We start from the raw sequence: 22,229 nt of genomic DNA on the forward strand, positions 1-22,229 counted from the left end.
TGCCTTATGCAGTACTAAAAGCTGTGGATCTGAATGTGGAATCAACCTGTTTGTATTTACACTGGCTGAGATGCAAATGTCACACTACAAAAATTTTGGACATAAAATATCAAGAAGAGGAGAAAAAAGAAAGGCAAAATTGAAGGAGATGCAAATAAAACTATCTGAGCTATTATATCATCTTATTCAACAAGAAGAAGTAGTTCTCCACCTCTGATGACATTTTGGGTGAAATCTCTCTCCTACTGTAGTCATCACTGGGTAGCTATTAGCAAAAGAAGAGTAAGATTTTTTTCCTTTATTTTAGGTGCAGTTTCTTTTACGTTGATAAAAACTAGCAAATTAATATGTTATGAAAGCGCAGGTAACCACCTATACAGTGTACAAAATCCTAGTTTTGGAAGTTTATTGGAACAAACAAACATGCTCTCTAGGTTAGAGACCACATTCATATCTGATACTCTAATAAAATCCTTATGCTACCACAAATTACAATAGTCTGCAAAAAAGCAGACTCAGGAACAAAGAGAAAGTACACAAGCAGGTGAAATATGTGGTCAGAAACATTGAATATATGAATACAGAACTCTGAACACTAGAACCACAATAAGAATTTATAATATTAGCTGGTATGTATCTATGGCAAGTACCTCCTATCCAGGAACTTCAGGCAAATAAAGTGTGGGGGGTTTTTGGTGGGGTTTTTTTTGGGTTTGTTGTTATTTTTTTTTGGTAATTGAAAGTGAAAAGCAAGAATATTAATAAAACTTTCATATGTCTAGATCATTTATAAATACTCAGACTCTGAAGTGCACTCCATAAACCCACATAAATTATGTTTTACATATTTATTTTTAAACATAATTTCAGGATTGCTTCATTCCACGAATACTGAAAAAATCCTACACTATCATTGACAGACAGGAGGCTAGAAAATTAGGCACAGATTTTATTTTTCAGTTTTATTTTATAATAAGAAACTGGACCAGTAGAACTATGTAACTGAAGCTTGAGTGCGTGCACTGTAAGGCCCCTGCAGTCCTTTACAAGTTTTCAGCGTACCGCTGTTGTGAACTGGGTTTGCACTCTGCCAGCAGAGCAGCTCTGACCCATGGAGAGCACTCCTTCAGATCAACACTGCCTCAGGCTTTACTGCTTTCTCCAAGAAGTCTTACATTTCAGGCATCAAGTTGAATTTCTTCTGGAGATGATTAACCCAAACCCATGACAGATTTTTTCCAAGATATCCAACTCCTTATGTTTATTTTATCCTGGCTCTTTTTGGATGTACTGGACACAAGTAACCTACTCATTTTACATGTTGAAGGGCTGGTGGAGAGCCATTAATTCCTTAAAATGAGAAAATATTTCATTGCAAGAGTTCTGTTGTGTGAGCTCAAACTAAATAATAAGAAACAAAGCCATAGAATTATGAATTCAAAAGATACAACCCCTCCTGCACTGCAAATCTCTGTAACACATTTTCATTACGTTTCAGGACAGATCTTACATTCTCTGAAAATGCATTATTTTGTCATTTTTGTCAGTGCTGTATGGATTAGATACTGCTTCCCTAATGTGGCATACAAATTTAGAGCCTGGGAGATATGTAACAGTTACAGTTTACTGTAAACATGGCAATTCAATTCATAGAATTACAGCAAGCCCAGATTTCAAATGTGGTTATTAATCCTTTTGAGACAACAGATCAATAAAATACAACTTACTTTAGAAATAGATGTTTGCAAACACTGTGATTCCTGGGAACTGATGCCATTAATATTCTCAAATAAAAAGAGCTGATTTCTAAAAGATGAAAACAACTAACACAAATTTTCACTTACCGTTCAATGTCTTTTTACATGCTCTTAAATAACAAAAACCAGAACATTTAAAGCCCATATAAAGATGAATACTAGCATCCCAGACTCAGTACCTTCTCTTAACTGTCATGTAGATGTGATTTGTCAAGCATCAGTGATTTGAATCAATACAAATTCTATTAAATGTCATACATAATTTTTTAAAAAATGTATTAATATCTTATAATACAGAAAATCTAAGAAACTATGTTGAACAAGTGCAACAATATTTTAATGAACTCTCAGAATTAGCCAACCTTAAATTCCAACTTTCCAAAGTCTCACATTTGCACTTTCAGTTATCACTAGTAATAATAATCTATAAGAATGTTTTGCAATAATTTCCACTTGAGACTATAAGGAGTTTCATAATTAGGAACTATTATAAATCTGGAAAACAGATGACTAAGTGGTTTCCATGATATTTATCTTCAAATCATATGACATAATCACAAGCTGACTTTACATCTTATTCTTGGAAAATAAATGTTATTTCAACTGACAATTTCTACAGAAATAAATAAATATTGGCACAATTAAAAGTCACCTGAAAAAGCATAGTCTATTCATTATCAAATTTGTATTGGTGAAATCAGTCTTAACACTATACCCATTGCATTTTCCTTGGTCACCATGAGCATAAAATGACAGGAAATACAGTACTGCCAAGTAGAACTACAGGTTCCCAAACTACAGCAAACATATCTTGTCAACACAGCCAAGTGCATTTTTTATATAGTTAAACCTCCAGGCATAAATCATTGTTCACTTTTTTGGGTGAAGTCACATTGCACTGTTTTCACTTTGAAGTGTATGGTATAGATGTGTTACTGATGGATATGGATATGACTAAAAATATAGTATATATGTAAATAATTCACCTAACCTACAAAATTAAATACAGCACAGTCTATGAAATTAAATAGAGCACAACCTGTGAAATAAAGTAAATCATATCCAAATAATACTTGGATAGTTTGAATGGATTTTCATCTGATCTCCTGCATTCTTCCAGCTTGCTCTACAGATTGGAATTCAGCTTCCCAATCCACTGAACAAAAACTATTTGGATAACCCACCAAAACCATTGAGGAAACTGGATTAAAGAGGACCCAAAAAGACACACATGGTTTGCAAAGCTTGTAGCAAAAAAATGTGCTTGGCCTTAGGGCTCATTCTTCAGTTCTCAGCTGCTGTACTGGGACTAAGTATTCACACTGTTGGCTAGAAAAATACCCTTCCTCTATGCAAGTCAAATTACAGATCCTGTAATTACAGACCCACAGATGGCAGAGATGCTCTGTTACATGGTCAGCCAGGACTAATTGGAACTTCCCAAGAGGAGTCAAGGATAGATTTTTTCCTTCAGTTCTTGATGTACTATACCCAAAACAGTCAAGACTATTTTACATTAAATTAACAACTGAAATAGCCTCCAGACAAAAAGTGCACAAGTAGTCATAAAGCTTTCTAAAAAATATGCTTTGATGCAAAATACGAAATTATGACAATTATCTATGTGCCTTATAAAGTTTCCAAAATTTTGAGACCTTTGAAATGTCACCATCTACAAACCACAAAAATATCTCAAGAACATTCATTGAACCAGAATATTCATTAAAGAAGGCATATTTTGTTTGTCAGCTACCTGACACTAAATGAAACTCAACAACCGTGATGGAAGCATAACCTTATCTCACCAAAGAGAGCAGGGTAATATACACAGTCCCAGGAAACGTCCAGCAAATCATCAGGAGTACTTCAAGTCAGGCTTTCATCTTTCTTCAGGTTTTTGATCAGGATATAATTTGTTATGAGAAACAGTAAATACATATTTATACTTGCATATTCTATGGTTCACTTTACAACCTACTCAAGTTAATGTCACAGAAAAGATTCAAATATATTTTTATTAAACTAATAGTTTTAATATATCTACAGTACAATGACCACGTGAATTAAATTAATTTTAAAGAAACTGAAACTGCATCTGACAGAAAGTATAAGGATTACAAAATGCATGTTGATGCTAGTAATTACACCAGACAGTAATTGTTCATAATTTACTTTCCTTTGAAAATATACAAGTAAAAAGTCATAAGTGCTACATTTATTGAATTATTTTATCTACTTATACTCCTGGCATATGCTTATATATTTCTGTGAGTACAGACACACGTACTGTATGTAAATACATTGACACATACAGACACAGATATATTGACAGATTTATTGACACATACAGTAATGCATTGAATTGCATTCATTGATTGGTTTCTTCCTTCACATGCTGCTTGTATTTTTAAATGGCAAGCTCTTCTCTGTGAGAATAGTATCTCCTCATGCCATTGGCATGGTGTTTGTATTACAAAGGGGTTTATTTCTGACTAAATTCTGTGTGCTGCTGTGATTCAGATGTGAAATAATGGTCCCTGGTGGGTATTCGTCTAACATCAGTGAGCAAAGCAGGATGACTCATCCGAAATTCAATAAAAATTTATGAATAAATTTTGAATATTTATGAATAAATAAATCCAGCTTTGAAAATATATTTTTCAACAACATGTATGTCAACTTAGAGACGTGTGCATTATCCTATGGGATTAAGTTATGCACAAGTTTTCAAAATTTGTTAACAGCACATTGCATCTCAGCTTATCAAAACTTTTGTAGCAGAAAAACAAGAAGGAAAATTATGACAGAACAATAATCTCAGGGAAAAAAAATCATCAGATATTAACCTCATTTCTTTTCACTATTTTTGTATCTCTTATGCTTTTATTAGTTTTTGTTTTCTTTGTAGTCTTACACACAAAACCACAATGAAGACAAAAAACATTCATCATTCATTTTAACTAGATTTCTTCTTAAATATTCATTACCATGATGTGTTCCAGCTTTAAAATTTAAAACTGTTCTAATTGTTTTACTTCCTAGGGCATCCCCTTTCAAAAGTAGTGATTCTGTTATTTAACAGATAACACGTGTGTACTTGCTGTTTTTCTGTTGATGTTGACTTCTCCCTTCCATTTCCCAATTTAAAGAAATAAAGAAGGAATATATAGAATGTGCTTTTTTATTTAATTGTTTATAAAGAAGATGGTTTGGAGTTCAAATTTTCTACCCACTACAAGTCTGTGAAAGTCAAAGGTCTTGAATGGAGGAAGTTTATTTCCACCACATAAAGGACAGGTCTGGGTTCTATTGAATTAAAATACGATGACCACAAGATTTATGGATACAGAGTGCAAACATTCCACCTTTTTGTTACAGAAAGAATTCCAATGACTGAACAGACCCAAAGAGATCTATTGCTGGCAAAAGAGGAAGAAACACTTAAAAGGTAAGAGGGGAAATGGGAAACAAGAGAAGACATCTCTGATAACACAACTCTGTGAAGTTACTATGCATGTGCAAAGTGTTACTAATTCTAAATTTAGAAACTCCTAGTTCTGTCTGATGATACCTCGCATACATATAAATAAATGCTCTTTCAACCTAGAATTTTCTGAACATAATGTATGAAGTAGCAGTGCCTCTGGTAGAAGGACAAATTTCTATACTGTTCAAGCAGAAAAGTATTCTTTGTTTTGAAAGCTCAGCAGACTACATGTGAGCAGCAATGAGTGGTGAAAAAAAAGTTTCTGTTTATTAGCCTGCTAGAGGAGTAAAATGGTCCTTGAAATGAAAGATAATTAAGAGCACCACCACTACACTCGCCTTTTGATATCCAATCTGCCTTGGTACCTTCTCTCCATCAATTCAAAAAGTAACTTCAGTAATATTTAGAATGTGTACATCAGCTTTTCAAAACAAAGGGAAATGTTTTTTTCAGGCAGGAAGAAATAAACTGGTGGCAGGAAAGCTAGCCTAAACCTACACTGACTTGAGGGTTCTAAACTTGTATTCAGGCTTAACTCTGACATGGTTTTGAGCATTCTTACAGTTGTTTCTATTGGACATTCACTTTTTCACAGGCAGCCTGCCTGTCCTGTTTCTTCAGCATATGACACACTCTGATGTATATAAGCATATGCCACAGAAACATATATGAGATACTGGGAAATGCTCAGTCAGGCGCAGTACACACAGACTTTCTATAGTCAAGGTAAATTCATGCTTGGATCCAAGGCAAATAATAGTGCAAAAATATTTCCTCTTCAGAATTTACCAAGAATTGTTTCTGAACAAATTTGAGCGTGGACTCATGAGGCAAATCTAGGCTTCCATACAGCTGAGTTAATTGACCGAATTGCAATTCAGGTAGACTCAGATTTATTTCACACCTGTCTCAGACATGTTCTAATTTTTATCCTCACACAGTGAATGTTAATACAGTATTTGTAGTTTTACTTTGTGAAACTAGGAATAGATCAGATAGCATATGACGATGTTTTTGGAAAAGATAAAAAGATAGAGGTGAGAACTTTCTGAGTACACCATTTAGTAGCAAAAAGAATCAAAACAATATAAAAATGTCTCTGGAGATGATTGTCTTTTTACAACAAGGGCATTTTAAATAGACTTGGACTTACTTTAATTGTACAGAAATCAAGGAGTGTTTTAACATGAATTTCAACAGTAAAAAAGCTACATCAGTATTTAAATATTTATGAAAAAGAATTTAATATTTACATGATGAATGTTCTTTCCTTCTGTCAAATGGTGAATTTCTGGGGAATATTTATGAAAGCACTTTCCAAAAAACATGCTAAGGATTTTTAGGAATTAATGTCTAGCTTCCGAAAATGTAGCAATTTAATGAAGAATTTGAAGTGATATTTCATTTATGAAGTTTTATTCTAGTACTTTGTATTTTATATCTCTCTGACATGCTTTGACATTTTCATGATGAAGATTTAATAATAAAACAATAAATAAATAAGTTAGCCTCCATCTCCCTATAAATTAGGGTGTAGGAGCACCTCTTGCTCTCTGCAATGAATTTAAATTGAAATGTTTCACTGCTGTGACTTGAGGAACAGACAAGTTCCTTAAACTTCTGCCTTTTTCTATTTGCACATATTATTTTATATTTTGAGTAAGCCGGTTTAAAAGACATTGCAAAACATATATGCTTATATGCATAAAATGAAATACTTGTTCATACCTTCAAAGTGTCCAGCACTTATAGGCTGTGTCTTCCCTGGTGGTTTCACAGAGAGATGTTTATTTTCATTGTTTTTGAACAACGCCAGTCGCACAGCTGGGTCTAGATGACAAGAACAAGTTAAAATCAAAGGTCAGACCAGGCTCATTCATTCCTTCAAGCAGTTTTTCACCTTTTAGCCACTTAATAAATGAAAATACTTTTAAAAGTAGGTTTTATATTCACAAAGGATTACACTTTCTAAAATAAAGCCATATAAATACACATGCAACTGAGAATCAAAGTCATTGTTTTGCAGTTTTAACACTGTTGATCTTTCAGCTCACTCATCTACAAGTTAAAAATAAACTGAAGCATCTATTTGCAGAAATTATTTTTTAAAAATCTGGATTTTAAGCTTGAAATTAAAGCAGAAATATTAACAGAGTACATATCAAGCAGTGTTTCTAAGAGCTTTGGGTCAGAATGATTCAGCAATCTAAATTAAGACATTTACACCTAAAAAATGTTAACAGGGGCCAGCTTATTTTTTGAGGTTAGGCTTTTAGATAATAACCTAGTCTTCCTCCATCTTCCATCCTAATTGAAATTAAAACATTGAAATTAAAAAATACCCCAGAAGTCCACATGCTGAAGTATGAAATCTTATTAACTGTTACTTTTAAAAGTTTGCAAAGAGGTAAAGATGAGCAGATAATTGCATATAAATCGTATAAGACATGTTCCTAGACTGGCAAAAAAAAAGAGTTTAATTAACAAAAGCTACACTGATGCAAAACCACACAAGTTGGGAGAAATGATTTTCACATGTTATTTACAATTTGAAGGAAGAATTTTTTGCTAGGCATAAGAGGAAAGTCAGAGTTTAAGGGAAACAGTGCATCAGAAGGAATGTGAAAATTGTGGGCACAATGCAGAATAAACCAGTGATAATACTAAAGAAAATAGGGACTGAAAAGAATGTAGAAACAAAAGCAGACACACAATGATGAGCAAAGTATAAAGAGCTCTGTAGGTGTGCCGTGGAGCAAGGTACTATGATTCACAGAATGCCAAAGAAAAGATAAAAGAAATATGTTTAACAACAACACAGTAGCCCAAACAGATAGATCCACTCTCAGAAATATATGAGAAACAATGAGGCAGAAGAAGCTTGTCTACAAAGATGACTAAAAACTGTTTGAAAAGGGTAGAAATTAGTAACGAGGAGAAAAAAAGCAATGGAGCTTATCAAGAAAGTAGAAATGGCAATCTAAATTTTCTCAAAGAATTTGCATGTAGCAAAAATGAATATGTGAGACACTGCCAGAGCAGACAGAGCAGAAAAACAGGTTATAGAAGGACTCAAAGAGCATTCAGACATAATACATTGAAATTACTAGTTACGTCTCGCGCTTCATTTTGAGTCCCTTACTTGATCTTATTAGTGTTTAGTGAAAGAGTTTGTAAGACCATGACAGTACTGCAGCAAAGTAAATATCTTTCTTGTTTGTCAGTTTTCTTATTTCTGAATGACCAGAATATCCTGTTAAGATGGTGAGCAACTTATGAATTTTAACAACAATTTGTAAATGTGGTTTTGACTAGCCGTCTACAGCAGTAGTAGACACTTCAATTACAAACTAACGGTACATAAAGGGATCCTAAGAGCCCAGCTTTTTCCCAGAGAATGGGAAGATCAATTACAAGCCTGGAGAAGATCTCTAATGGGGTGTGGTGCTCTAAGAGACAATGCATTGGCAAAACACGTTAAGATGTTACAGTGCTCTTGGTCAGCCCACACTGCAGCAGCATGTGGTTGACAGAATGTTCTTAATGGTGCTAACCTCTCACAAAGCAGCACACTTGACTGTTGAAGGCATGGTGGCATGTGGGGAGGGAGTAAATTAGGTCATGCCTTCTTCTCAAAGCAGAATCAGTGTTACCTTACAATTTGTTATCTCAAATTGGCTAAGAGACTCTCTCATGTGGTTGTAGGATGATTATAGCTTTCAGATTAACCCAGAGGCTAAGAGACTCTCTCATGTGGTTGTAGGATGATTATAGCTTTCAGATTAACCCAGAGGATGTCATATTTAGAGAAATTTTAACTCATTTTCACTAGCTAAATTCAATGAAACTATCCAAGAAGCAAAATAAATAATGATTAGGTCCATTAGTTTCAAAGGTGGATTATTAGAATGATTCTGATAATAGGATAAGTTAATTTACAAACTGTATTGCCAGGTTTGTAGATCCTTTCACTCTGTATAAATGGATAAAGTAGCCTTCCAACTAAAAAAAATTTGTATCAGACTGGTGTTCATCAGGGTAGCAAATTTTTGGGATAGTGAATCACAGTAAGACTTGTGACTAAAATACCTTGAAATTGTATTACACTATACTTTAAAAGTTCTCCTTGAAATTTTAGATAATAGAAGTTATTAAAAATATTTTAAGCATGAATTATTATTGTCTGAGGTATAGCTCTAAGATACATGGACATCCATATCCTGCACACAGATAAAAATGTACAAATACAATTTTTTATAACTGCAAATTTTCCAACATCTAGCATACAGCGTTGACAAAAAAGATTTCTAACTTCGTCCAGCTTTATGCTACTTACAAAAACCAGTGTCTTTCTTCAATAAAAGACCAAAGAGAAATCGAGAAAATCATATAAAACTTCTTAAGACAAAATGCAATTGAAAATTTCCAAACTAATTTTGATTAATTTAAAATAATTCCTGAAATAATATATTTTTTCCTATGTGGGTTTATTGACATTGCTCCAAAATGTTTTAAAAAATATCATCTTTCCCACCCAATTCTATGAAAGCACCAAGTCCAAAGTTAACCTATAGTAAAGATTTTTGGTGAAGTCACTCAGAGTTATTACTCCCAAGTTCAATCTCTCAAACTTTTATTTGTGCACAAAGATATCAACAGCAAAGTCTTCCATGAACTGGGAAGAAGGGCAAATAATGGAAATTGTTCTTCTAAGAGATTTCCATCAGAAGATTTATCTTTGAATCTTTGCAAAATAACTTAAAGAATCTACATGGATTTAACAGTGCCAGACTACTTGAATTTGTACATACCTGGATCACCTCAACCATTGCCTACAGCTCTTCTGTTATTAAAAATGAGTCCTTTTCTTTATCTAGTCCCAAATGTAAGCAATATTACATAGATTACTTCATAATACTAGTGCTTTTCAGTCTCTGAGTGAGCTAGGGAAATGAACTGCATGTATGCTTTGATGATGAGCAATCAAATGTTTTAGATTTCACACAGAGAACTGTGAAAGAGTCCAATAGTTCAAAATCATAGAAATATCTTCCTGGATTCGGGCATACTCATTTAAATGCCGCTTATCAGATGATGATCTGTGCTCTCAATCTAGAAACCAGGGAGGTAATTTAATGTACATTCCTTGGCTGCCTCCAAATAGCGAAGTTAAGCTGGACAAACACAAGATATGTTATGGAGATAATATGGAAGGAGTAGTTACTGCCTGATCTGACACCACATTCCTAAGCTTCTTGTTAATACATGAAACTGAAAAATTAAAATATATGCCATTATTTTTTGTTGTGCAATACCTGTAATTAGGAAAACATAATGTGACAACTTTAAAGAGATGATAAGACAAAGTTGTACACAGCAACAGACGCTTATCTATACTGTAAATTCATTTGGAAGAAAGACCAGATTTTGTTCCATAATGGCATAGCAATTAGAACTCAAACTCATCCATGGTTGGAGTTCTCAGAAGATACTTCTATGCAGAACTGACAATCACAACAAAAGTAGCTTTTTTTCAGTTACTAAGAAAATGTAGATCAATAGTCATTCATGTAATGTGTAATAAGGAACAATAATATGCCACAAATTTCATTCTGACTGTTAAGACGAATTATCTGTTTTGGGGTTGTGTATTTGAGGAAAGTGGGTTGAGTCTTTTACTGGTTTTTATTTCATTTTTTAACTAGTATTGAATTGCTGTTTAAAATTCTAAACTCAAATGAAAAATATTGGCTGACATCTATGAAATATCTTTATCATTGTGTTCTGATTCTAGTGATCAAGGTCCACTTCAGCTGCTTTTTACTTTTTTAAATTTTTTTTCCTACCTATGTGGCATCAAGTATTACCATAGAATCCTAGAACCATTAAGGTTGGAAAAGACCTCCAAGATCATAAGTACAACGTTTGACTAAACATCACCATGCCAACTAAAGCACAGCACTAAGCACCATATCCAGTCATTTCCTGAACACTTCCAGGGATGGTGACTCTACCATCTCCCTGGGCAGCCTGTTCCAATGCTTAACTACACTTCCAGTGAAAAAAAATCTTCCTGAACCTCTCCTGGCACTGCTTGAGGCCATTTCCTCCTGTTCTGATGTTGGTTGCTTGGGAGAAGAGACCAATGCCCACCTGGCTACATCCTCCTTTCAGGCAGTTGTGCAGAGCAGTGAGGTCTCCCCTAAGGTTCCTCTCCTCCAGGCTAAACAGTCCCAGCTCCCTCAGCCACTCCTCACAGGACTTGTGCTCCAGACCCTTCCCCAGCCTTGTTGCCCTTCTCTGGGCATTCTCCAGCACCTCAATGTCCTTCTTGCAGTGAAGGGCCCAGAACCAGAGACAGGACTCAAGGTGTGGCCTCACCTGTGCCAAGTACAGGGACACAATCCCTGCCCTGCTCCTGCTGGCCACACTATTGCTGATCCAGGCCAGGATGCCATTGGCCTTCTCGGCCACCTGGGCACAGCTGGCTCATGTTCAGCTGCTGTCAATGAGTATCCCCAGGTCCTTTTCCTTTGGGCTGCTCTCCAGTCACTGTTTCCTAAACCTGCAGCACTGCCTGGAGTTGTTGTGATCCAAGTGCAGGACCCAGCACTTCAGCACCCTTGTAGAACCTCATGCAACTGGCCTTGGCCCATCAATCCAGCATGTCCAGATCCCTCTGCAGAGCCTTTCTGCCCTCTAGCAGATAAATTTAGTGTCATCTAAGCAAATTTACTGAGACTGCCTTTGATTCTGCACCCCCACCCATGATCATCGATTAAGAGATGGAAGAGGTCCAGCCCCAAGACTGAGCTCTGGGGAACCCCACTAGCAACCAGCTGCCAACTGGATGGAGCACCATTCACTACTGCTCTGTGGGCCTGGCCATCCAGACAGTTTTTAACCCAGCAAAGAGTGCACCTGTCCAAGCCAGCTTCTCCAGGAGAATGCTCTGGGAGAAAGTATCAAAGGCTTTACTGAAGTCCAGGTAAAAAACATCCACAACCTTTTCCTCATCCAGCAGGTGAGTCACCTGGTCATAAAATGAGATCAGGCTGGCCACAAAGCAGGACCTGCTTTTTCTAAACTCATGCTGTCTGGGCCTGATCCACTGATAAGAGAACTTTTTCTCAAGAGGAAAAGATTAAGCAAGAAGTAATACACCAGTGTAGGAGAGACAAGCTTTCAGCCATCTTAGAAGAAAAAGAAGTTAACAGAGAGGCTAATATAAAATCCACAGGATGAGGGAAATTCCAAGTTAAGCAAGAAATGTGGTACTATTGTGCCAAGACATCTTTAGGAAGCTAAGATTTTTATGAGTCACAGCACTGTGAGGTGCAAAAACGACTGCTGTATTTAGATTTTGAATTAGAATCTCTATAGAATATTATGCACCCAGGTTAACAGGAATATTTCTGACATTATTCCAGTTTTACTTGGCTTCAAATATTCTGGTTTCTTGCCCACACTTTTTGTATTATCTTAATATATAGTAAAAACAGTTGAAGCAGACACAGCATACATTTCATATCAGTAAAATGCAGGGTATAACTTTCTTCAACAACATTAAACAAGCATACATAACATCAGTGGGTTAGGGCATACAGGCCTTAAGGCCATTAGCTGGTGGGACTGGTCTGCTGCAATATAAGTCTTGCCTGAATCACTCACAGAATCACAGAACCACAGAATTTCTAGGTTGGAAGAGGCCTTTAAGATCATCGAGTCCAACCCATGTTCTAACCCCTCAACTAGATCATGGCACCAAGTGCCACATCCAGTCTTTTTTTAAACACATCCAGGGATGGTGACTCCACCACCTCCCTGGGTAGATGATTCCAGTATTTGACCACTCTTTCTGTGAAAAACTTCCTCCTTAATTCTAGCCTGTATCTCCCTTGGCGCAGTTTGAGACTGTGTCCTCTTGTTCTGTCTGTTGGTGCCCGGAGAAAGAGACCGACCCCCAGCTCACCACAGTCACCCTTCAGGAAGCTGAAGAGAGTGATAAGGTCACCTCTGAGTCTCCTTTTCTCCAGGCTGAACAACCCCAGCTCCCTCAGTCGTTCTTCATACGGCTTGTGTTCCAAGCCCTGATGATAAGGCTATGCTACTTTAAGCTCTCTCTCCCTTGCAATACAATACAAATCCAGTGCACTTGCTAGTATTTGCCATACTTTTTTCTTTACTGAGAAGATATGTGGCGAGACAAATGAGATAAGATACTTCTCAGTTACTTCTACATATCTAGAGTTTAACTTTGTACTTGAGCCTAGGCAGTGGAGAACTATAAGTGCTTTTACAGTGAGACTCAAATAGCCTGGTTTTGAATCACGTTTTAAGAGGAAATTTCTTTCCATAAAACAATGTAGATGACTAACTCAGATGTGGACTATAATTATCAAATGGATACCATCACTGCTGCACTAGCAGAAGACAAGTGTTTTATAAGAAAATAAAAAGGAATAAATTTCCACACCTGAATATATTAAGGATCAAAGATGTTCAAGGCTGTCCAGTCCAGGTTCCAACAGAGCAGATGTCTTGAAAATATTAAAAAGCAACTGTATAACTTTCTGATAATGCAAACTGATTTAACACTTTGCATTTGTTAATCTCATGTCTAAGACAAAGGACTTTGACAGCATATGGAACCAGACAACATACTCTGATAGCTAATTTGTTCCAATAGGATGCATCATTACCTTATCATTACCTGCAAGTAATGAGATCTTTACACCTAATGATCAATAGCATAGAAAAGATGTTTGGGATTATACTGCAATCTCAACATAAAAGCTACAGGTTTAATGCGAAGAGCTTATAATTTATTTGTATCTAGAATCTTTAGAGTTGTTGTTGCTTTGCATTTTCTCAAAGCTTGAAGTTTTACTTCTAAGTCAGATGTGTAAGTAGGTATAACATCAAAAATTGCTTCTTTATACCTTATAATTCCTATTTCTAAGTGGCTGCTGGTTGCCTACTTTCTAGTGAGTAAGAATGTTCATCTCAACAAACTTATTTTCTTGTAGTTAGCATACTTCAGCTACTTTCAATTAGAAATCTAAAAAGGAAACAGTTGTAATTATAACACTGAAGACCTGGAAATTCAAAAGAAAGAACAGAAATAGTATTGCTAAACTGAAATCCTACAACTCTCCATATGCATATCACTAAGTACAAGATAAATGAACTTCATTTCAGCGGAGATGAAGGCAATAGGATGGTAACTTCTATGGGAACATTAAAAGACAATGTTGACATCTACTTATTCAGATGAATTTCAATCTGCTTTTGAATATCAATATTATCAAATATCTTTTGTAATTCCTGCTTCAGTGGGGTTAAACTCAAAGCAATTGCTTCAGTGTGTGAACTGTCTCTCCCCAGTTACACTGAAATTGCTAAAAGTAACCTAGCACGAGCTGTACCACACAGAGAACTAGGAAAGATACTGGCAGCCTAATGGGTCTGGTTACAGTGTCCTGATCTGGAGCTGGCTAGCCTCAGGATAAGGTGTATCCACTCTAATTTAAATGCTGAAAAGTCCCTCACTTCCACCAGACCCTCAAAAAGACCCTGATTTACTCTCTCCTCTTTCAGAGAATGTACCTGATGGAAAACATAATTATATATGTAGAGATTCTTTTCACTTGGAGAATATTTGATCAGGATAATTTTTTTTTAGTATAAGATCATAGCTTTAAGATCAATTAAAAAGGAAAATACTTGTTTTGATCGATAATTTCCATTATCAATTTCCATTAATAATTTCCTTACAGACCAAGGAAGGAACCAGTAAGTGTGCTGTATGAGAAAGAATAGTCAGCTAGATAACCTTTTTACTGAAAAGGGATGGAGTGAAATATTTTCAGCCACATTTTTTGATACTGGAAACTATGCTTTCCATTCATCTGAAAAAACCCTGTGATTTTAATGACTGACAGAGAAACTCATACAGGCAAATTATATACACAGGTTATTTTTGTGCTTGATGTAATAGTCAGAAAGATAAAAAAATTCTATGTGTCAAGAGGAGAAAATTTGAAACTATAAAAACATTGGGCAAAAGGTTTTTCAATTTTTTTTAAAACTAGCAATGTACTTTGAGAATATTCCAAGCACTACATTAAAAAGCTCAACACCCATACATCATGTTGAATAATCTGAACAAAGTGAACATAAACATACCCATGAAATCCATTAGAACTACAACAAAAATAGGACAGCAAATTTGATATGCTCAATCCAACATCACTGACTGAATTAATTACTAACATAAGACAGACAGCATATGGAGAAAAGAAGATATAACTTAATAAGTTTCATTCATTGAAAAATTATAGAGAGGCCCAAAAATGGAATATATAAAAAAAACCTGAGCTGCACACCAGACACTTATTACTTCTTTTTTTTTTTAATAAGGTAAGATGGCAGGGCACCATGGGAAGCTATGAAGATTTCAAAATATTAACTTTAACTTCTTATCCATATACTCTCATTTCCACAAAGCATGATTTGCAGATTACATGTCTTTTTTTCACCTATCCTTTTTATTATTTTTTAAAATTATAGATAATTGTTATCCTATTTAGTCTTAGTCATAGTTTTGATATTTAAAGCAGAAAAAAATTACAGAAAAAAAATGTTATCTAGATATATCTGTAGGCTGGTTTTTTTTCCCTTCAAAAAGCAAAACATCTTTCAATATTTTCAACACTTAATACAGAAGAGTTTTGCAAAGTTATGCAGAAGAGTGTTGCTTGTGATACAAAATATAAGTAAATAAGGGTGCATTTTCTAAATACCATTTAGTGTTAGGTCCTATTGTCACCTAAGGTCTTAAATGTTTCTTGTACTATCAGTATTTGACTAATATGTTTATTAATATATTTCAGCAACATTTCTACTAGCATCTCATATTAACAACCTCTAAGAAAGGTTCATTGACATTAGAAGTATCTGAGAAGAAGCAGAACACAATTGGATGAGAAGCTGGATAAGTGTTATCTATTTCCACAGTAAATATATAATTTTAAAAATTTAATGATGTACTTTCAAATATATCAAACTGTTGTTTTCATAAATAGTTCTTGCGTAAGTCAAAATTTTTAATCTTAGATTTTCTCAAGAAGAAAATACAAGAAACACAAAATGCAGAAATACAAATTCTGCATCTAGAAGACGAGATACATGAACAGGAAGAAATAAAATTTCTGCTTACCATAGCTGTCAAATATTCAACTTCAAAATCCAGTAGAATATTTTTAAAATCTAAATATGCTGATTTAAACTGTGTTGTTTTTACTGAATCAGACTCCACCTTTATTCAAATTAATGTTTAATGTTGTACAAGCAAAGTTTTTGAAAGAGAAATAGTATTTTAAGAATGGAAAAATTACATCAATATAACCATTATTTTAACTGTTGACTTACCTAAACTTTTATTACTGTACTTTTTAGGTTTCATTTTATGGGCCCTCTTCAGCATTAGCTGTGCAGTAGAAATATCCTTAAAACCCCTAAGGGAAGAAAATAGCTTACTAAATATTTCACATGTATTATGTTACACCAGCTGCATATTATTGTATAATACACTTTTCAAAAAGAATACTGGTGTGTAGTACTGATCCACAGTACTGAGTTACAGAGATAGCTGCAATTCCTATCTTAACATTATTGCAACTTATTAAGATAGTTTCCTAGACACAAAAATAATTACAATAATTTTTACTTTGGTAGAAAACAGAGATTCTTCAAAAGTGGCACTTAAAAAAGAGTAAGCAACAACAGCCAACTATACAATACCTATTCTTGGAAGTCACTGTGTAAATAAAAGAGCTTAACATACCATTCTTCTGATATTTTCTCTTCTTTTTCTGACACAAATAAAACCTCCTTTTTTTCTTTACAGTTAGAAAGCTGTGACATTGTTTCCTTCCCTGCCCTGGAAACAAAGTATAAGAGCTGTACTGAAAAGTAAGTAAATAAGAAAGGGTCTGGGATTACACTATTTTGCAGCCTTTTTTATTCTGCAACTTGTTTGTGTGTTTTAAAGGCACTTTTGAAGCTTGGAAATGATACCAAAAAAATCCATTTTAATACTCCATGAAGGTTTTATCTTGGAGAGTAATAAAAGTCTGCCATCAATTTGAAATGTTTACATTTCAATTACTTGAAGCATATTTCAGTCCTTTCATAGAATGCAGCTGTTTAAGAAATCCCTTTTAATCTTTATCTAGTCTTAAAGATCTCTATTTCAACATCTATTTCATAACATATGTGAAAAAATAGAAGTTTTATAATTTATAGTCAAACCTAAATAAATAAAACTACATATATATATTCTTATATTCCTAATTATAGTAGTCAATGAAAAATAACAACCAAATTTAATACATTTGGTTTTAGAAAGTAAATACATTTTAACTACAGTAACATGACATTGACAAAAAGTGACAAAAAAGTAGCATCAGAAAATAGCTTCTTCTTCTCCTTTTTATTTTTGTCAAATCCAAATGAACTAAATACAGTTTAAAACAATATAATTTAACTTACCTGCTATGAAAACGGAATTTTTCTGCTGAGTATGAATGTGGTCTGTTAGCACACTGCCAAACTTCTTGTGGTGCTAATGGCAAACTATTTGAATGCTCACTGGAATCTGAAGGCCTAGAAAACTTCTAAGAGAAAGAAAAGGAATGCAGCTGATTGTCCCCATCAGTTTGAGTTTAAAATATGCAGGAAAATCTGCACTAGGATTTGCAGAGTTTATCACTATAACTAAAAGGATTCTTAATGGGGATATGCCCATTACAGGCCTTACTTTCAACTAACTGAATAGGACAAAAAGGGGACTTTAGTTTCATATATCCCCAAATACAATAAATTATACATTTTTAAGACTCTTTTCTCTTAATTGTAGGAAACAAAACATTAGTAATACTATGCTTGTAATAAGAATACAAAGCTCTACAAAAACAAAAAGCCAAAACTTCAAAGTTTATCTAGCAGACATTACAGTTCGATGACCTTTAGCTGTTCTGAAAACATTCAGCTGTTGTCATATAATGCAGATCTTAGTATTTTTAAAGTAGTTTGTCAACTAGCAATTTTTAATCCATTGCCAAATGTGCAGATGAAGCACATCATCTTTTTTTCTGCTACTGTGAAGTAAAGTGTTGAAATAAATCCAAAATAAAGAAAAAATAAGCAAATGAAAGAAAACCTAAAAGAAAAATTGCATCTGGAGATGAGGAGGAAGTCTGAGACTTCTAAAAGTAATTGTGTTTTTAAGTCACTAAATTGTCATATTAATCACCTCACAATAGCATATCCTTAAAGAATGAATTAAGACTGAAGACTAAGTTGTTTCTGTGACATGTTACCTTTGGCCAGTGCAGCTGGTTTGAAAGCAGGAGTGTTTTTGAAGGGAAACGGGTGGAATCTAGAGTTAGCCATTCCTTCTCCAATGCAGCCTGCATGAATGAGCAAAGTCAAATAGTGAACTGATAAAATCAGTTTAGATTTGATAACTCTTGCAAAGTCTCTTTTAAATTGTCTTACATACTTTGTACATCTTTTCAAGTTGTACATCAGAACTGCCACCTGCAGAACAATCAGACTAAAAGCACCTTTGGAGATGCTGTGGTGTACTGTTTTATTTTAAACAAATCAACAATATTTGTAGGTTGTAGAGGTCCTTTTTGGGTTTTGGTTTTGCATAAGATGCAACCCCTCTTTCTCAAATTACTGTAATTTTTTGCCAACTTTGTTAGTAAACCCAAGTTATTATAAAAGACTGCCAAACTTTGAAAAAATACAGACCTAAGATACTTAAAGGCATAAGGAATACGAAGAGCTTTGTGTGCTGTTTCTGACTATTTTATGTCCTGGATGTAGGTGCCCGATTCTGTCAAACTTGTTTTTGTTGAACTGAAGTGGTGAGTAATTTTCATTGAAATTTGGGGTTAAAAAGTAAATGCTATATAATGCTATATGCTTCAATCATGTAGTTTTATTTCTGATGTAATGGATTAAATGGGAAACTGAAATAATTGCTGGAATAAAGAAGGGTGCCAGACTTAGTTGCTAACTGATGTTCTTAGCACTTTAAGGTAGAATTTAGTTTCCTTTCATAAAAATAAACTCTAGACTTTGTTTCAAACCCAAGCTGTATGTGACTTGATTTTCTTATAGGTCCTTGAGGTTTTTTATGATGTTTTTTCAATATATTCTGATAAGTTAGAGAATCACATCACACCCACACAGTAAGTAAATACCACTGAAGAATTTGGCTTGACTTACAGGGCTCAGTCATTCAGGTTCTTCTTACTTCAACAGCAAAGAGCCTGGGGTTCATTCTTTAGGAAATATCTACTTATAAAACTGGACTATCTTTCTCCCATTCATAAAATATTTCAGATTTTACTGATTTCTGACCCTGAGAAATGATCCTAAGTTTGGATACCTTACTGTGTAGTTTGTGAAAACAGGACTTTGTACAGCTTTAGATTGGTGAACAAGATCTTCCAAGGCCTTTCAAATTCTGGGAGGCAAAAGAATCATATTCCAGGTATTTTGAAGGGTTAGTTCAGGTATTGGTCACATGATTTGGTGGCTCTAAGACCACTCTTTTTGCTTCCATTCTGACCAAGATTTGAAAAATAATGTTTGATTTTATTTTCATGTGTTAAAAGGGATGAATTCCTACATCTGATTGATTCTCTGATTCTGGAATTCCCTGTTATTTGATTACGGTATGTTTTGGGTTTCATTCCTTTACTTAATAAATCTGGAAAAATTCTATGCCCTCATTATTAACAGATAACCACTCTTCCACTCCTTAACATTGCAATTCATGATAAATACATATCATTATCCATTTTAATAGACCTCCTCTCTTGGGAAGTTGTGTATCTTAAGAAATCTATATAAATAAACTGCAGAGACATGCAACAAATAAAATGTATCACATTCTTTAAATTTAACAGTTATCAACAACCCACTAATTTATCTCTCCTCAGTAATGTGATTACTCTTATGCTGATAACCACCGAGTGGTTGATTCACACAATTGTCATTAAAAAAAAAATCCAGAAAGCAGACTGTAGTAAATCAAATCCCAGAGGTGATAAATTAAATATGTGACATTGGTACTATTTGAACATAGAAGACTGACAAGTTCATATCTCAGCAGAGAAAAAGCTACAACAATTCCATCAGAATGGTCAAAAAGAAAAGCTATGAAAAAGGTACAACTTCTGATTGAAAACTTCCACTGTAAATAGATATTATTCCTCCTTGTCCTCTTTAAATTTACTTCTCAATTGCACTATGCAAATCATATTTTTAATTCTTCAGATGAGAATTTTTCACTTATTTTTCAAGACTGGGCCTACAATCCAGTCAACAGTGCTGGTATATACAGGTATATGAAAATAGCAAACTTTGGAAAATTTTCTTCCTCCTTTATTTGCAAAAGAATCAATACAGGTTGGAGAGAGGTAGATTTCCATTTCTTGCATAATTTAAATATCAGCCAACTTAATCCATGTGCACAGTGATGTGTCCATTATTGACCTGAGTACTTAAAGGTCTTCCAGGAACAGTGAATATTATCCAAGCTCTAATATCAAATTTCAGGCCAAGCCATCATGCTGGCTAGTTAAATTTTTACTTCTCTGATGAAATATTTTGTAAAAAAAAAAAAAACCAACAAAAAAACCCCAAAAAACCCCCAAACTTAACAACCCCCCAAACAAACAAACAAACAAACAACGAAACCAAAACAAATAATCCCAAAGACAAATAACACTCCAAAGATGTAGCCAATTTTTTGGAACAAGGATCACTTAGCAGTACATTGATTGAATCCTTTTGCTTTATAGTTGTACCATAACCCAATTAAACTCTTAGTATTTATATTGAAACTTGTCTCACTAATATTTTCCTAGCCCAGTGTTTGCCATTTATTAATTTAGTACAACTAGTGGTTTTATTTCTTTTGTAGCCTATAAAATGTAATTCAGTGTCCTAAGTGTTGAAAAGAAATATCAGTAAAAAGATAAAAGTATGAATCAAAGGTATAAATATGCACAACAATAAAAAAAAGACAGCTTATTTACCATTAAGTACATCTTTTAGTCCTATAAATGTACAGCATATCATAAAATTGTACCACACTGATGTTTGTTTTGTCCACAAAAATAAACACAATTGATTTTCAAACACTCCCACTATGTTTTGACTGGACATTTTCACAGCACTAAGCTCAAGAAACAGTTGCCCACACCTTCTCTATACAGTCCTAATGAAAAGTTTATGACAGATTTACCAACACCTAAGGCTTAAAACTAGATCTGTTTGTGCAGATATTGTTCAATAAGATTAAAAAACAACAATCTGAGATGAATTACAAAGCAAATAAAATGTCAGGTTTTGACTGTATGGTCTATACAAACAGCTATAGGTGTGCTATACTTGTATTTATTTCTAAAGCCAAATGAAGTAATTTTCTTAATATGTAGTATACAATGTGGCTTTACTCATATGTGTAAATCATACACAGTTTATTTAACACATATTAGTCCACCTGAAGGTATCTTTTATGCTTTTGTATCCTCTATACTTTATTTCCAGGATTGTTTCAAAAAGGTTTGTATTAATTATTTTAGGTTTCAAGTTTCATAAACACAAAATAGAGCTTTCTATTTTTTTTTTGCATTTTTTTTTTGTTAACCCATTTGAAACAAATTTTTAAACACAATCCAATTGTCCATGATACTACTCTTCAGGAAGAAGGAGGTGTAAATCTATTTGGCATTAGGATTTTCTTTCCGAATTTTAATTTAATAATGAAATTTTAATATTATTAGCTATTTCCACTTATCCATCAGGATCAATAACTTTTTATCCTGATTCAAAATGCATTTTTTATCCTTTGAGACACAACTATTACAGGGTTCCTCCTTTGATTGGGCAGCTCA

The 22,229-nt window shown here is 34.2% G+C and overlaps 1 protein-coding gene across 9 annotated transcripts in view; it reads right to left on the minus strand.

Annotated features, from left to right (window-relative positions):
• LRRIQ1 (leucine rich repeats and IQ motif containing 1) overlaps window positions 1–22,229 on the minus strand; it is a 103,300-nt gene that overhangs the window by 32,052 nt on the left and 49,019 nt on the right. For 8 of the 9 annotated variants that reach the window (XR_013182404.1, XR_013182403.1, XM_077178773.1 and 5 more), the window contains 5 exons: window positions 18,630–18,719; window positions 17,800–17,924; window positions 17,093–17,188; window positions 16,678–16,763; window positions 6,973–7,074 (listed from right to left, as the gene is read on the minus strand). Coding sequence is in view for 7 of the 9 variants with exons in the window: in XM_077178773.1 (XP_077034888.1) it covers window positions 6,973–7,074; window positions 16,678–16,763; window positions 17,093–17,188; window positions 17,800–17,924; window positions 18,630–18,719 (499 nt within the window). In the remaining 2 variants the exon portion in view is untranslated. Of the gene's footprint in view, window positions 1–934; window positions 3,645–6,972; window positions 7,075–16,677; window positions 16,764–17,092; window positions 17,189–17,799; window positions 17,925–18,629; window positions 18,720–22,229 lie in introns of those variants that run through there. The other variant, XM_077178778.1, reaches the window with a different exon arrangement.

The sequence above is a fragment of the Agelaius phoeniceus genome, chromosome 5 (assembly GCF_051311805.1).
Source record: "Agelaius phoeniceus isolate bAgePho1 chromosome 5, bAgePho1.hap1, whole genome shotgun sequence".
In the NCBI taxonomy this organism is placed as follows: domain Eukaryota; kingdom Metazoa; phylum Chordata; class Aves; order Passeriformes; family Icteridae; genus Agelaius; species Agelaius phoeniceus.